The following is an 18,019-nucleotide window of genomic DNA, read 5'->3' on the forward strand; positions in this document are numbered from 1 at the left end:
CCCTCCGACTATCAGTTACTATTTCCCTCACTAAAACACTAGCAACACAATAGAAAGATAAGGGATTTCCCAGAATTATCCTAGTAAATGTGTCTAAAAAATCTGAATTGCTCCCACTGCAATCGGCTTTTTTTTTTTCTAGTCCGTCACTCTAAATTTCCTCATCCACAAATCTTTCATCCTCGCTCAAATTAATGGGGAAATTGTTGCTTTCTCGGTCCGAATAGCTCTTGCTGCTGGAGGCTCAGATTATAAACAGTGTGAGGATGTGAGGAGCCCTACAACCAGTGATGTCACGCGCACATTGTCTGCTACGTCCTTCTGCTACATCTGCAAGGCTTTTTTATTAGCGACCAAAAGCTGCAAACTTTATCGTGGATATTCTCTACTAAATCCTTTCAGCAAAAATATGGCAATATATCGAAATGATCAAGTATGACACATAGAATGGACCTGCTATCCCCGTTTAAATTAGAAAATCTCATTTCAGTAGGCCTTTAAATGTAACTTAGATATTGGGTTTGACCATGTAAAGCGCTTTGAGTGACTAGAGAAAATCGCTAAATAAATATAATTCACTTCAGTTCACAGTTGATCTGCTTGTTCTCGCCCAGGCGGCCCAAGCTTCCTGTGTCTATATGTGGAGATGATGTGAAGAACTACACCTGCTTCAACGGAGGGAACTGCACGGAGCGTGAGCTGTCATGTGACTGCCCGCCTGGCTTTACTGGACACAGGTATGACGGAAACAAACATGGTCGGTAGGTTGTGAGTTCAAACCCCGGGCAAGTCATACCAAAGACTATAAAGATGGCAGGCTTTGTCCAGGAAAACTTGATTTAATGTTCAAAATAAATGTAAAACACAAACCAGGAACTTGTAATAGCCAAACTGAAAACAGGAACCAGCAAACAGAAAAACTGGAAATAGCTAACGGCTAAAAGGATCTGGCTAACAGGAAAAGACAAAGCTAGGAGACAGCAAACTACAAATAGCAGTCAGGAACAGCTTACCGCTATGACGACAGCGACAAGGACAAGTAGTAACGACAGGTAGTAACGACAGGTAGTACTGACAATGACAAGTCGTAATGACAATTCTCCAGCACAGACTGGATGGCAAGGCAGGTTTAAATAGCAGCGTGCTAATTGACACCAGGTGTGGCCAGGTGCCAATCAGCCGCAGTTGAGGGGAAACAGTGCTCAGGGAGACAAGCAGGAAACAACCAAAATAAAAGCGCTGACAGGAAATAAAGACAAACACGGAGGAAAAACTAAAACATAACCAAACTATCTGGGACAAGCCTGACACAGACAAATCCTAAAATGCCAAAAATAGTATTCAAAGGGTTTTAAAGCATTACATTTGTATTCGGTCTGTGTGTGTGCGTGTGTGTGTTCGGACAATGCTAACTTAATGGGAACATCGCTCTGTTTACACAGTCACCTTTAGGGGACCTCAGACGGTATGGGGACAAAAAAAACAGGTCCCCTGAAGGGAAACCTTTTTAAATGATAGTCTGATCCATTCTGGAAATGCCTAAGTGATTTTTATGCTTTGGCCCATAAAACATGTTTACTGGTTAGTTTGAGTGTGAGACATTTGCACAGCAGCCCCCTCATCGGGCTGTAGCTGGTAACTGTAACTTCCTATAAGAGGACAGCTGTAGTGCTGTATTCTGAGGATCATGTCATATTTAATCCATCTATCCATCCATTTTTCTACCGCCTGTCCCTTTCGGTGGGAGGCAGTGGGAAGGTAAAAAGGTATCTAATGCTTAAAAAAAAAAAGGCGAGTGCCGCTATGAAAAGGCATTGAGACTTAGGGAAGGCTATGCAGATCAAACCTAAAACTGAACTGGTAGCAAAGTAAACAAAAACAGAATGCTGGACGACAGCAAAGACTTACTGTGGAGCAAATTTGAACTTTTTATTTTATTTTAATGGTCCTCAGTAGTCACGTACAAATTTGTGTGAATTATGCAAAATTATTTAAATTTGGTCCCCATCAACCATATTAACTCTTTTTCCCCAGGGTCCCCAGTAAGTATGATCAGCACATTACTTCATCAATCCAGAGATTTAAAGACGTAAATGAGCTAACTGGGCAGTGGCCATTTTACCAAATTTTTTTATGCCTCCACAACATACTTGCCAACCTTGAGACCTCGGATTTCGGGAGGTGGGGGGCGTGATCGGTGTTGGGGCGGAGGCGTGGTTGGGGGCGTGGTTGGGGCGGGGGCGTCGTTAAGAGGGAAGTATAATTCACCAACTCGAGTATTTCATACATATATATATATATGTATATATATATATATATATATATATATATATATATATATATATATATATATATATATGAAATACTTGACTCTCAGTGAATTCTAGCTATATATTTATTTTATTATATATATATATATATATATATATATATATATATATATATATATATATATATATATATATATATATATATATATATATATATAATAAAGAAATAGTTGAATTTCAGACGGCACCTATCAAATACACAGTAATAAAAACACAGTTGTTCTACTAACCGTACCGTGCTTGCTGGTTACTAAAAATAAAACCAACAACACTTACCTTTCACTATTTGAGTAACCTTTGTTCTGCCATTTGCGTACTGGCGAGAGTCACTTGCCTTCAGGTGCGCAACACCACATAAATCGTTGGCCAATCAAAAACCAACCCCATAACGCTATAGCCAACATTCACCAGGAGATGGCAACAGACAACATAGAATCACTCTATTACAGACGGCGTCGCCATGACTGTAACTTCCTCGTTCTTCTGCTTCATCTCCTTGTGTGTGCAGTTTTTTATTAAAATCCGTTGATGTTGTAACGTGATTGGGCAGGCAAGCGGTTTATATAGTTGGAAAGGGGGCGTGAAAACAGGCTGTCCCCACTCAGGTCCGCATGGAGCTCGAGGGGGCGTGGCCTCCAGGGCCGCTGAATTTCAGGAGATTTTCGGTAGAAAATTTCTTCTGGGAGGTTTTCGGGAGAGGCGCTGAATTTCGGGAGTCTCCCGGAAAATCAGGGAGGGTTGGCAAGTATGCTCCACTACCTGCAGAAAGGGTGGTCCCCATTGCAAATGATAACCAATGTGTGTGTGTGTGTGTGGGCGTGTGTGTGTGTGTGTGCAGGTGTGAACAGGAGGTGGACGAGTGCAAGTCCAACCCTTGTCTGAACGGAGGCTACTGCCGCAACCTGGTCAACAAGTTCCTGTGCGTGTGCGACATGAGCTACGCCGGCGACATATGCCAGACGGATGTAAGCGACATTTACTTTTATGTGGCCGTGCTGCTGTGGCAGAACCTCTTTCAGCTGCTCTCATACCTCATCCTCAGGCTGGATGACGAGCCAGAGGTGGAATGGGGGGACAACTATTGAGGGTGGGCGTGGGCGACATAATATTAATAATGTCTGCTTCTTTCTCTTGCATATGTTTCTGTGCCTTCACATCAAGCACCTTATTTATTGTAGCAATTACTGTCGCTATTTATTACCAAGGTAATGTAACAGAACAGTGCAACATTTAGCTATATTGGCCACAGGGGCATTCGATTGGTAGGGAGCGCCTTAAGGATGAGGGGGAAAAATGATTACCGTATTTCCCGGGCTATAAGCCACTACTTTTTTTTTCTTTTTTTTTAAACCTGCCATCTATAAAACTAACTTTGGGGCTAATTAATGGAATTTTCTTCACTTACAGCCTAGTGTTCTGTATAACATAACTAGTTCTCATTGAACACCGACAGAGACACTGAAAAGGTGTGCTAATGCGTGTGCTATGTTGAAATCTTTCGGACGTGTTTGCTCAGTGCAGCAGGTGCTGCGGGTTGAAAACGTACTTCCTGTTTTGTGCCTTGAACTGGAAGTATTACCGTCCATAGGGTTTCTGCTTGAAAGGATTCTTCATTCATCACTCCGAGCAATGTTTGTAAGTTTTACAATATAACTAAAACAAATAAATTAAATAAATTAAAACGTATTTATTTTCATAATATATATTCAAATATTTAATATGTATTTTATTCATATTATTTAAACAATATTAATAGAATAATTAATACCTAATTAACGGTCCCATGTCTTTCATGTATATTTGCACGCGCTATCCTAATGCAATGAAAGGTAGCGTCATTACAATTAGTGAATATGCTAACATATAGAAGGGTCTGTGTTAGTATTATTAACTTACAATGGCCTTTTTTAGTATTGTTTCAGCTTCGTAAATCCAACAAAACGTCACGTCTGTTTAACCGATTGGAGAGCAGGCTTCCGCAGCGAGTGTATCAATGACGATGACATCTGTTTTAATTGATCAGCCGTGTCACATACACTTTTCGGAAACAATTAAAGTATGAGATCGGTAGGTCGGGAGTTCAAACCGAGTCATACCAAAGACTATAAAAAAATGGGAGCCATTGCCTCCCTGCTTGGCACTCAGCATCAAGGGTTGGAATTGGGGGTTAAATCACCATAAATGATTCCCGGGCGCGGCACCGCTGCTGCCCACTGCTCCCCTCACTTCCCAGGGTGTGATCAAGGGGATGGGTCTAATGCAGAGGACAAATTTCACCACACCTAGTGCGTGTGTGACAATCATTAGTACTTTAATTTTTTTAACTTTAATTTACAGATTATTTCGCACCGGTATATATCTGTATCTTATGGTTTGGTTCAGCTTATAATACTGTATGTAAAAAATTTAAAAAATTAAAAAATGTGGTGGGTGCGGTCTAAGTATGCGCTTTATAGCCTGGAAAATACGGTAATCACACCGGAACTGTTTAGAGGCGAACTTGCTTGCTGTAAGGCCTCTTTTTTATTTTATTTTTTTTTTTTTGCAAATAGCAATATGGCCAATGCACCCACACAAACACAAAAGAACAGAGGGTCATCAACTCCAACCACTATCTCTATCTCACTCACAGTGCTATCACCACAAACACACAGTCGGGGTCTCCCACTGGGTGCCATTTAAGCTAGAACCGCCACAGTTCCACAAGTCTGCGGTATTTCTTGAAATAAACTAAGGTTTAGTCCACAAAATAGATACAGTGAACCCTAACATGCTGCCAGAGCCCCGGTGATTGTAAGTGGGTGTGTTCTTAATGGGGACACTGCCAAAATGTCATAATGCAGTTTGAAAGCACTGATCTTAACATACGGTAAGGCCACCCCGTTTTTGATCCGGCTCGCTATTTACAAGATTGTGCACAACCAGAACTGATGAGCTATTGGGGTTGCAACATTCTGGAAATATTCAAAAGTGGAAATGTTACCTTGTTAATGAACAATAATCCATTATTTACTTGGGTTATGAATCTTTGAGCACCTGTTTTTTTAATTTTTATTTATATATATATTTTTGTCCTGTCCAGCTTCTCAGGCAAATCATATAGTTGATGTAGTGAAGTGAATTATTTATATAGCGCTTTTCTCTAGTGACTCAAAGCGCTTTACATAGTGAAACCCAGTATCTAAGTTCCATTTAGACCAGTGTGGGTGGCACTGGGAGCAGGTGGGTAAAGTGTCTTGCCCAAGGACACAACGGCAGTGGCTAGGATGGCGGAAGCGGGAATCGAACTTGCAACCCTCAAATCGCTGGCACGGCCGCTCTGCCAACCGAGCTATGCCGCCCCACATAGATGCACATATCACCTGTACAAGTTTACTTTACAAAAGAGAAGTGTGGAATACTTCTCTTGTTGCCTTATTTGTATTTGACTTTATTAACTGTATTTATATTATCATTTGGTGCAGCCGGGCCGGAGCAGGAGGGGATAGAAAGAGGGGAAAAAAGAAGACAGAGGGGGAAATTGTGGGGATAAGAGGAGGATTAGACAGAGAGACAAAAACAACAACAGAAAACACAACAATAACATCAACAACAACAACAATAGAGCAACATCAGCAAATGCGATATGTACAAATATGATGGTAAAAGTAAAAAAAAAAAACAGTCTTTGGGCACTTGTTGATTATGATTTAATTTGATTCTTGGGGATACTGATTTGATTCAGAATCTATTCTAGATTTAAAATGACTCTCGATTCAAAATCAAATAAAATTGGTGGCATATAGTATGCGCCTGCCTTGAAATACTGTCGGGTCTAACTCGCTTCACAAAATAATTAGCGCATGCTTAGTATTACCGCCTAGTCAAACTTGTGATGTCATCATTTTCAGATTGGAGGAGGCTGATTTCAATACCGGTAATTTGAAATTGCATAAAGGGAAGAAGATTAAGAGCTATTCAGTAGGATTTAAGGTCCAAGCTTACATCACACTCAAATTTTTACTGCATGCCTTTGGTAAGTGCCGGAGTGAGAAGAGGTTTTAAAATAATTAGCGCATGCTTATTTTTACCGCATGCCTTTGGTAAGCGCAGGAGTGAGAAGAGGTTTTGAATTAATTAGCGCACCGGCGGCAATTCAAGGAAATACGGTAACTACATTCTGCCATACAATAAATAAGCAGCTCTGATACATTTCTCTATTACTTAAAAGAAAACTGGTTTTGTTTAATAAAAATCTAGCCAAACATTTAATAAAGTTAAATACAAATAAGGCCACAAGAGAAATGTCCAATATTTCTCTTTTCTAAAGTAAATCTGTGCAGCAGATATGTGCATCTACATCAACTATATGATTTGCCTGAGTGGCTGGACAGGACAGATTAAAAAAGAAAAATTTAAATCGATTTTATTGTCGAATAATATGTGTTACAAATAAGAATTGCAATTAATCAGCAAATCTATGTTTTGACACAACTGACATGAAAGAACCAGAAGACTGCAAAATTGTTCCAAAATGTGTTTAAAGCAGCTAAATCAAATATGAATGATTTAAAATGGTATTGGATTTTCAGAGTTTAAGTTAGACAAAGATACCAATTCAAGGTTCCGATTACTGCACAAACAATATTACTTTTTTGCACAACGTTGCACACCATCCATCCATTGATTTTCTACCGCTTGTCCCTTTCGGGGTCCAAGGGTGCTAGAGCAGTGGTTCTTAACCTGGGTTCGATGGAACCCTAGGGGTTCGGTGGAGGTCAAAACACACCCGATTAACCGTGTAAATAAAAACTCCTCCCTATCAGCGTACTACGGATACGGCAACAGAAGAAGTCACACTGATTTGCAGGTGTGTAATTTGCTGTGAGTTTAGACACTGTGTTGGCTTTCTCCTTTGAACAAGATGATGTTCATGCACAGTGATTTTGTGCACCAGTGAAAAAAAACATGGCAACACTTTAGTATGGGGAATATATTCACCATTAATTAGTTGCTTATTAAAATGCAAATTAGTAACATATTGGCTCTTAACTAGTCATTATTAAGTAATTATTAATGCCTTATTCGGCATGGCCCTTTTATAACCCTGAACCCTCTAACAATGACCCTAAACAAATAACTCTAAATTAAGTCTTTATTACTTAGAATATGTTCCCCTAGTGTCCAAATAACTCTAAATTAAGTCTGTGTTACTTAAAATATGTTCTCCATACTAAAGTGTTAACAAAAACATATAACTTTGTCTTGAATTTGAAAAAAAATTAACATTTTATTTTTTACTAAAGAAGGGTTCAGTGAATATGCATATGAAATTGGTGGGGTTCGGTACCTCCAACAAGGTTAAGAACCACTGTGCCAGAGCCTATCTCAGCTGCATTCGGGCAGAAGGCGGTGTACACCCTGGACAAGTCGCCACCTCATCGCAGGGCCAACACAGATAGACAGACAACATTCACACTCACATTCACACTATGTTGCACACAAAAAGTAGTATTGTTGAGGCTCCACTACTTTATTTGATGAAGTGTACTACATCCAGTCAAGTACATTTTTATGACTTCGCACTGCAAAAATTGCAGGATTCACCACGTCGCAGATTTTTAATTTTTTAAAGCATATTTCAGGAAATGTTTGTCCCAAAATAAGCATTTTCAAGCATAAATATGGATTAGTTAACTAAAAATATCAATACTAAACTAGTATTGGCCACTATAGGAGGCCAAGCCAATCAGAACACACTGTTCAGTATTGTGAGCACTGATTGGGTCAGCCTGAGGCAGCATTACTATATTCGATTAGGGTGTTATTTTATGCTTATGACTTTCATCATTTTTAAAAATGGATTTAGAACAGGTGAGGCCCGGGGGCCATTTGTTGGGGGAAAAAAAACAAAACGGTAAAAATATAAGATAAAAAGGCAAAAAGACAATGTAATGAGAAAAAAGATGAAAATTTGATAAAAAATTTGAAAGGTCTAAAGTAAACAGACGTTGTACATTTAAACTTTGTAAATGACAACTGGTATTATTATTATTAGTATCAACATTTCGTCTTTTTCTCGTTAAATTATGTCTTTTTTCTTACATTTTTACTGTTGTTTTTTTGTCCCCCTGGCTTTACTTTGGACACCCATGAAAAACTAATGATTGTACACTTTGTCGCCAATTTTGCAAAGCTGACACTACATTTTGTTTTTAAACCTATTTAATGTCTGTTTTCAGCAATTTCTGTCAACAAAATGAAAAAAAAAAATCAAAATCGCCCCCGCACACTTTGACCTTTTGTTATGTGGCCCTTTGTGGAAAACGTTTGGACACCTCTGATTTAGAAGGTTGTAATTATTCAATTTAAAATTAATGTTTCCTACTTTGTGGAAAATAATTCATGTCCAGAACCAATTGACAGTGATAAACATACCAAGGTACTGAGTAGTCAGGGTTCAATCCCAGGCTCGGGATCTGTCTGTGTGGAGTTTGCTTGTTCTCCCTGTGACTGCGTGGGTTCCCTGCGGGTACTCCGGCCTCCTCCCACTTCCAAAGACATGCACCTGGGGATAGGTTGATTGGCAACACTAAATTGGCCCTAGTGTGTGAACGTGACTGTGAATGTTGTCTATCTGTGTTGGCCCTGTGATGAGGTGGCGACTTGTCCAGGGTGTACGCCGGCTTCCGCACGATTGTAGCTGAGATAGGCACCAGCGCCCACCGCGACCCCAAAGAGGAATAAGCGGTAGAAAATGGATGGATGATGGATATATACTGTATATATATATATATATATATATATATCCGCTCAGGCATATCATATTGTCTAAAATTGCATTTTCTCATCGATAATGTAACATCATTGCGCTCACGCCGCAGTTTATATATATATATATATATATATATATATACATATATATATATATATATATATATATATATATTCCTCGCGCACTAATTGACTGAAAGAGTGCATACATGCTGCTCGCCCGACACTGCGGCGTGAGCGCAATGATGTTACATTATCGATGAGAAAATGCATTTTTAGACAATATGGTATGCCTGAGCGGCTAGGAGACACCGAGAGTAACAAGGTGGTGGTAAATGGATTAGAAAGGACAGATTTCAAATATAATAATTAGAATTAAAAATGTATTTTTTTTCTTTTTAACTTGGGACTTCCCGCGGGACGCTGGCGGGCCGAATCCTGCACACGGGCCGTAGTTTGGGGATCCCTGACCTATAGTATTTAACTAAAGATCATTCAATTGATTAATATTAACATAAAAACATCCATAATTAGTAAACATGTTTGATATTAGTTCATTGATATTTTTTTATGAAGAAAAAAAATACATGTAATTCTCATAAATTGTCATAAATTCCAAACCTTTTCCAACTTTGAATATTTCCAAAATGTCCCTGGTTATGATCCACCATGATGACATCATAACCTCTTAAAATGTTTTGTGCTGTCACTTGCATTTGGGGGAGGTGGGAGCCGATGCATGTGTTAAGACCGTGTTTTAGTTGCAAAGATAGTGCGAGGGGTGAGAAGACGACGCAATGTCTCACTTTGTCATCAAGTGTCGCATCAGTGAGTGATTGACAGACAGCTGCATGTGTTTGGTTTTTATGTACAGTATGTACAATTCACATCTTTGCTCAGAGGGAATACACTTAACACTGACTGGGTCGTTGTGGTTAATTTGAGAATATAAATACATCATCATCACTAGCCATCAAGCTTGTGTTTTCTTTGTCTGTCACTTCCATCACAAACTGTCCTTTCATCTGTTTGTCTTGTCTAATAAAACAACAACAACATCTTTCTTATTATTTTGATTTGTTGTCTGTCCTCTTTTAATCATTCTATTTTCCATTCTCACCTCAAGATCAGCTGTTAGTGTGTGAGTGAGTGTGTGTGTGTGTGTGTGTGTGTGTCTGTGTGTGTGTGTGTGTGTGTGTGTGTGTGTGTGTGTGTGTGTGTGTGTGTGTGTGTGTGTGTGTGTGTTGTAATCAGAGAGACAACATAAATTCCCCCCTAATCTCTTTTAACAAGATGCGGTGCGAATGTTTCCCAAAATAATTCAGGTTTGCAATCACACATGTAGACACTTCCCTTATCGAGCACATCATTACTGTAGGTACAGTCAAACTCAAACAGTGTATCCGGAAAGTATTCACAGCGCTTCACTTTCCCCCCACACTGTGTTGTGGTACAGCCTTATTTCAAAATGGCAAAAAAGATATTTGTACGTAAAATTTTTACACCATTTTATTTATATTATGTTTATAAACTCAGGAAATATGTTCCTGGACACATGACTCCTTTAACTCTGACTAATTCATGACCCTCTAACTACTTGGTATCGGATAGATACCAAAATTTATGGTATTATCCAAAACTAATGTAAAGTATCCAAACAGTAGAAGAAAAAAGGGCGTCTTACATTTTAACAAGAAGTGTAGATGGAACAAAATAACCAGATATTAGCAGTAAATGAACAACTACTGCTCATAATTTTGACAAAATAATAGAATGATTTATGACACAGGATAGAAGGAAAGATGAATGCAGCGTTGTACAGAGACATCCTGGATGACAACCAACGCTTGCTGTCACGCTCAGCAAAGTTTAGATCCCAGACAGACAGGAAGACGTAACAGTTCAAAAACATATTTAATCATCCAATTAATAATAATAATAATAATAATAATAATAATAATGAATTAGATTTTATATCAATCAATGTTTACTTATATTGCCCAAAATCACAAGTGTCTCAAAGGGCTGCACAAACCACAACAACATCCTCGGTATAGCCCACATAAGGGGAAGGAAAAACTCACCCCAGTGGGACGTCGACAATGACGACTATGAGAAACCTTGGAGAGGACCGCACATGTGTGTAACCCCCCCCCCCCCCACCCCCCCAGGGGTCCGAAAGCAATGGATGTCGAGCGGATCTAACATGATATTGTGAAAGTCCAATCCATAGAGGATCTAACAAAACCGTGAGAATCCAGACCAAAGTGGATCCAATATAGTAGTGAGAGTCCCGTCCAAAGTGGAGCCAGCAGGAAACCATCCCAAGCGGAGGCGGATCAGCAGCTCAGAGATGTCCCTAACCGTTGCACAGGCAAGCGGTCCATCCCGGGTCCCGACTCTGGACAGCCAGTACTTCATCCATGGCCACGGGATCGGACCCCCCTCCACAAGGGAGGGGGGGCATAGGAGAAAAAGAAAAGGAACGACAGATCAACTGGTCTAAAAAGGGGGTTTATTTCAAGGCTAGAGTATGCAAATGAGTTTTAAGATGAGACTTAAATGCTTCTACTGAGGTAGCATCTCAAACTGTTACCAGGAGGGCATTCCAGAGTACTGGAGCCCGAACGGAAAACGCTCTATAGCCCGCAGACCGTTTTTTGGCTCTGGGAATAACTAATAAGCCGGAGTCACGCTTTTCTATCATTAGATACTCAAAGCGCTCACAGAGAAGTGGGAACCCATCATTCATTCACACCTGGTGGTGGTAAGCTACATTTGTAGCCACAGCTGCCCTGGAGTAGACGGAAGCGAGGCTGCCAGTTTGCGCCTATGGCCCCTCCGACCACCACCAATCATTCATTCATCATTCATTCATCACTGTGAGCGGCACCGGGGGCAAGGGTGAAGTGTCCTGCCCAAGGACACAACGGCAGCGATTTGGATGTCAAGAGGCGGGGAGCAAACCTGCAACCTTCAGGTTTCTATAGCACAGCCGCTCTACCCACTACGCCAGGGGTCACCAACCTTTTTGAAAGCAAGAGCTACTTCTTGGGTACTGATTAATGCAAAGGGCTACCAGTTTGATACACACTTTAAAAAATTGCCAGAAATAGCCAATTTGCTCAATTTACCTTCAATAAATACACACACATATATATATATATATTTATATATATATATATATATATATATTTAAAAAATTTGTATTTCTGTCCGTCATTCAGTTGTACATTTTTTTTCTTTTACGGAAGGTTTTTTTAGAGAATAAATGATGAAAAAAAAACACTTAATTGAACGGTTCACAAGAGGAGAAAACAGGAAAAAAAAAAGAAAATTAAATTTTGAAACATAGTTAATCTTCGATTTCGACTCTTTAAAATTCAAAATTCAACCGCAAAAAAGAAGAGAAAAACTAGCTAATTTGATTTTTTTGAACAAATAAAAAAAATAATTTATGGAACATCATTAGTAATTTTTCCTGATTAAGATTAATTTTGGAATTTTGATGACATGTTTTAAATAGATTAAAATCCAATCTGCACTTTATTAGAATATATAACAAATTGGACCAAGCTATATTTCTAACAAATACAGATAATTACGTCTTCTAGATTTTCCAGAACAAAAATTTTAAAAGAAATTCAAAAGACTTTGAAATAAGATTTAAATTTGGTTCTAAAGTTTTTCTAGATTTGCCAGAATATTTTTGGGGAATTTTAATGATAATACGTTTGAACAAATATTTCACAAATATTCTTTGTCAAAAAAACAGAAGCTAAAATGAAGAATTAAATTAAAATGAATTTATTATTCTTTACAATAATAATAAAAAAAAATTACTAGAACATTGATTTAAATTGTCAAGAAAAAGGAGGAAGGAATTTAAAAGCTAAAAAGGTATATGTGTTTAAAAATCCTAGAATCATTTTTAAGGTTGTATTTTTTCTCTAAAATGTTACTTTCTGAAAGTTATAAGAAGCAAAGTAAAAAAAAAAATAAACAAATTTATTTAAACAAGTGAAAACCAAATCTTTAAAATATTTTCTTGGATTTTCCAATTCTATTTGAGTTTTGTCTCTCTTAGAATCAAAAATCTCGAGCAAAGCGAGACTAGCTTGCTAGAAAATAAATAAAATTTAAAAAATAGAGGCAGCTCACTGGTAAGTGGTGCTATTTGAGGTATTTTTAGAACAGGCCAGCGGGCTACTCATCTACTCCTTACGTTATACCTGGTGCCCGCGGGCACCGTGTTGGTGACCCCTGCTCTACGCCATACCGCTTCTAAGTAAGGGCAGGAACAAAACCAAGCGCACTGGGTGGAGGAACCAGTGCCACGAAAAAACTAAGGTAAAAAATGTACAAAATAAAAGTGGCCGTAGGAAGGCAGGCAAAAAGGCTGCGTACAAAAACAAAGTAACAAATGAAACAGCAAATACTGGAGGAACTGAAGGAAGGCATCATAGGACAGGTGTGTGCAATAACTATAAGTAAGGTGTGGTGACTAGAGCCAGGTGTGCTCAAGTCTTCCCGGGTTGCCATGACAACCGGAGAGAGAGAGAGAACAGAGCAGGAGTAGTGTGGCCTGGAAAAGCTCAAAGAAGAAAAACAGAAATGTGACAGCTTGCCATCCAACCTGATGGAGGTTGAGAGGTGCTGCAAACAGGAATGGGCGAAACTGCCCAAAGACAGGTGTGCTAAGTTTGTGACAACGTATTCAAAAAGATTTGACGCTGATGTTATTTCCTTTCTGCCTTTAGAGCATGGGTGTCAAACTCTGGGCCGCCGTGGAATTTCATTTGGCCCTTGAGGCAATATCAAATTAGGATTATAGCTGGCCCGCTGGTATTATGTAACACCGCAATCACCGCTAATACTCATTCTTGCCAATCATCCCGATTTTCCCGGGAGACTCCCGAAATTCAGTGCCCCTCCCGAAAATCTCCCGGCGAAGCCATTCTTCCGAATTTCTCCCGATTTCCACCCGGCCAACAATATTTGGGGCGCTTCTTGAAGGCACTGCCTTTAGCGTCCCCTACAATCTGTCGTCACGTCCGCTTTTCCGCCATACAAACAGCGTACCGGTCAAGTCACATAATATATGCAGCTTTTACACACACGCACATAAGTGAATGCAAGGCATACTTGGTCAACAGCTATACAGGTCACACTGAGGGTGGCCTTACTGTATAAACAACTTTGCACTGTTACTAATATGTGCCACACTGTGAACCCACACCAAACAAGAATGACAAACACATTTCGGGAGAATATCTGCACCGTAACTCAACATAAACACAACAGAACAAATACCCAGAACCCCTTGCAGCACTAACTCTTCTGGGACGCTACAATATACAAATAAAAAAGAGGCATTAAATTTGTATTTAAATTTAATTTGATATTTTTTAATTATTATTTGAAACACAATTTTGCATGTCACTATAAAGTTATATAAGCCTTGCTTGTTAAATTTTCAATGCAAAACTTGTTTGGGTCCATATTAAAAGGTTAATTTGTTCAACCTAGGCCCGCGGTTTTTTTTTAAATTTAAAATGTTGGCCCACTCTGTATTTGAGTTTGACACCCCTGCTTTAGAGGAAGGTTAAATTTTATATAAAAAGTTTTACAAGAATCGGATCGGTGCGGCGTCTTCAGTAAGGTGGACGCTGTATCGATCCGTTGTGGTGAAGAAGGAGCTGAGCCGGAAGGCAAAGCTCTCAATTTACCGGTTGATCTACGTTCCCATCCTCACCTATGGTCATGAGCTTTGGGTTATGACTGAAAGGACAAGATCACGGGTACAAGCGGCTGAAATGGAGAAATTTCCTCCGCAAGGTGGCGGGGTTCTCCCTTAGAGAGAGGGTGAGAAGCTCTGCCATCCGGGGGGAGCTCAAAGTAAAGCTGCTGCTTTTTCACATGGAGAGGAGCCAGATGAGGTGGTTCGGGCATCTGGTCAGGATGCAGCCCGAACGCCTCCCTAGGGAGGTGTATAGGGCACAATCGACCGGCAGGAGGCCACGGGGAAGACCCAGGACACATTGGGAAGACTATGTCTCCTGGCTGGCCTGGGGACGCCTCGGGATTCCTTGGGAAGAGCTGGACAAAGTGGCTGGGGAGAGGGAAGTCTGGGATTCTCTGCTTAGGTTGCTGCCCCCGCAACCCGACCTCAGCTACGCGGAGGAAGATGGATGGATGGATGGATTACAATTAATATATTTTTCCCCTGGTCCCTACTTTCGGTTGATCGTAAAAAATACCAATAACTATTGATATTAAACTGTTCTCGGATGTATCGCCCTGTTTTAGTCTGAATGCTTGCTAAATATATTGTAGCTTGTTAGGAAGTACCACGGGTTACCCAGCATGCCTTGCTCTGTGTTTTAGATAAATCAACAATTTCATTCAGAGGAGTCTGGTTGGACAATCAGCCTGGCAGGCGACACATCGGACATTGAACGCCCTCCTCCCGCCTCCACTTCAGTCACAAATCTACCGGAGTCTGATGTTTTTGTTGTGTACATGACATATTATAAAGTTGACGAGGATGTTGTCCATCAACAATCCCCCTAAGAAAATCAACAAACAGGCCGAATCAACGACGACACAGCTTACGCTCATTTTCCCTTTCCTTTGTCTTCCCCGCACTTGTCCAATCAGCAGTCAGGACACATTTACGGACTCTCACACTTGTCGGGAAATTGAACGTTTCAAGCAGGTACGAACGAACATAATCAATCAATCAATCAATCAATCAATGTTTATTTATATAGCCCTAAATCACAAGTGTCTCAAAGGGCTGCACAAACCACAACAACATCCTCGGTACAGAGCCCACATAAGAGCAAGGAAAAACTCACACCCAGTGGGACGTCGGTGACAGTGACAATGATGACTATGAGAAACCTTGGAGAGGACCGCACATGTGTGTAAACCACCCCCCCCCCCCCCCCCAAGGGGACCGAAAGCAATGGATGTCGAGCGGGTCTAACATGATATTGTGAAAGTCCAATCCACAGTGGATCCAACATAACGGTGAGAGTCCAGTCCAAAGTGGATCCAATATAGTAGCGAGAGTCCCGTCCATAGTGGAGCCAGCAGGAAACCATCCCAAGCGGAGGCGGACCAGCAGCGCAGAGATGTCCCCAACCGATGCACAGGCGAGCGGTCCATCTCGGGTCTCGACTCTGGACAGCCAGCACTTCATCCATGGCCATTGGACCTGTGTCCCCCCGCACCCCCTCCAAAAGGGAGAGGGGGGCAGAGGAGAAAAAGAAATGAAACGGCAGATCAACTAGTCTAAAAAGGGGGTCTATTTAAAGGCTAGAGCAGGGGTCCTCAAGTACAAATCTTGAAGGTCCACAAATGTTATTTTGAAAGAGGCTGGGTCCGTTTGTTATTGGTCAAGCTTATATAGTAGCAGGAGGTAGGTAGTACTTTAACATTTTCTTAAAATTAACAAAAATAAAATAAATATCCAATAAAATATATGAAAGATTTTCATTGAAACAATAATAAATAAAAACTTAAATACAACTTTCAGTTATAACAAAAAATAAATACTTTCAAACACAACCCTCCTATCCCTGGTAAACAAATGACCTCAACAGATCTCATTCATGTGCAAATATAACTATGGTACAGTACATCCTCATTGTGTAAAACAGCTGCTCAATGGGAGAATTGGGCTCTTGGGGTTGAAGCCAAGACTTTGAACTTTGGCACAAAAGGTGTGATGGCCAGGCGGAGACACTGATCCAGGTGTTCATTGGTCAGTCTGCTGCGGTACTTGTTCTTCACAATGTTTATTGTAGAGAAGGCAGACTCACAGCTTTATGTTGAGCCAAACATTGTGAGGATGTGACAGGCCATCTTATGCAGCAGAAGGAACTTGGAAGGAATGACCAGTTTTGACCAGAAGGGGATGACGTCACACTGAGCCTATTTCAGTGCGACACTTTCTTGGAGGTCAATGAGTTCAGTCTGCAGTGAAGCAGATCTGACCCATGGGAAGACTTGTTTTGCTTCTGCAGAGAACGCACTCACATTTCTGATCAGGAATGGGTTTTCAATGAACTTGTTTTCCCAAAATGAAGCCATCAAAGCGAGTCTTGAAATTTGCAATGAGTTTTTCCAAGAATTCCAAATGGCACTGATGATCTCCCTCTCCTCTGGTCAGTTCCAGAAGTTCGGGGAAGTGGAGCAGTTCCTCCTGTAGATACACAGTTTAAATATACTCTATATATATCTGAACTGGGATCAGTTATTATTGGCAGGTGTACATCTGACCTGAGATCAGTTAGTATAGGCAGGTGCACATCTAACCTGGGATCAGTTCTTGTGGGCAGGAGAACAGCTGTCCTGGGATCAGTTATCATGGGCAGTTACACATCTGACCTGGGATCAGTTATTTTGAGGCAGGAGAACAGCTGACTTGGGATCAGTTCTTGTGGCCCATGTCCACGTATGACCTGGGATCAGTTATTATGGGCATGTGCACATCTGACCTGGGATCAGTTCTTTTGGGCAGGAGAACAGCTGTCCTGGGATCAGTTCGTGTGGCCCATGTCCACATATGACCTGGGATCAGTTATTATGGGCAGGTGCACATCTGACCCGGGATTAGTTGTTGTGGGCAGGAGAACAGCTGACCTGGGATCAGTTATTATGGGCAGTTGCACATCTGACCTGGGATCAGTTATTTTGGACAGGAGAACAGCTCACCTGGGATCAGTTCTTGTGGCCCATGTCCACATATGACCTGGGATCAGTTATTATGGGCAGGTGCACGGCTGACCCGGGATTAGTTCTTGTGGGCAGGAGAACAGCTGACCTGGAATAAGTTATTATGGGCAGTTGCACTGACCTGGGATCAGTTCTTGTTGGCAGGAGAACAGCTGACCTGAGACCAGTTCTTGTGGGCAGGTGCACATCTG

The 18,019-nt window shown here is 40.6% G+C and overlaps 1 protein-coding gene across 1 annotated transcript in view; it reads left to right on the forward strand.

Annotated features, from left to right (window-relative positions):
- The window catches only part of crb1 (crumbs cell polarity complex component 1), a 108,979-nt gene that overhangs the window by 65,767 nt on the left and 25,193 nt on the right, over nt 1-18,019 (forward strand). The window contains exons 11-12 of the mRNA XM_061884047.1: nt 615-737; nt 3,169-3,295. Coding sequence (XP_061740031.1) covers nt 615-737; nt 3,169-3,295 — 250 coding nt within the window. The remainder of the gene's footprint in view (nt 1-614; nt 738-3,168; nt 3,296-18,019) is intronic.

The sequence above is a fragment of the Nerophis ophidion genome, linkage group LG22 (genome assembly GCF_033978795.1).
Source record: "Nerophis ophidion isolate RoL-2023_Sa linkage group LG22, RoL_Noph_v1.0, whole genome shotgun sequence".
Taxonomy (NCBI): Eukaryota; Metazoa; Chordata; class Actinopteri; order Syngnathiformes; family Syngnathidae; genus Nerophis; species Nerophis ophidion.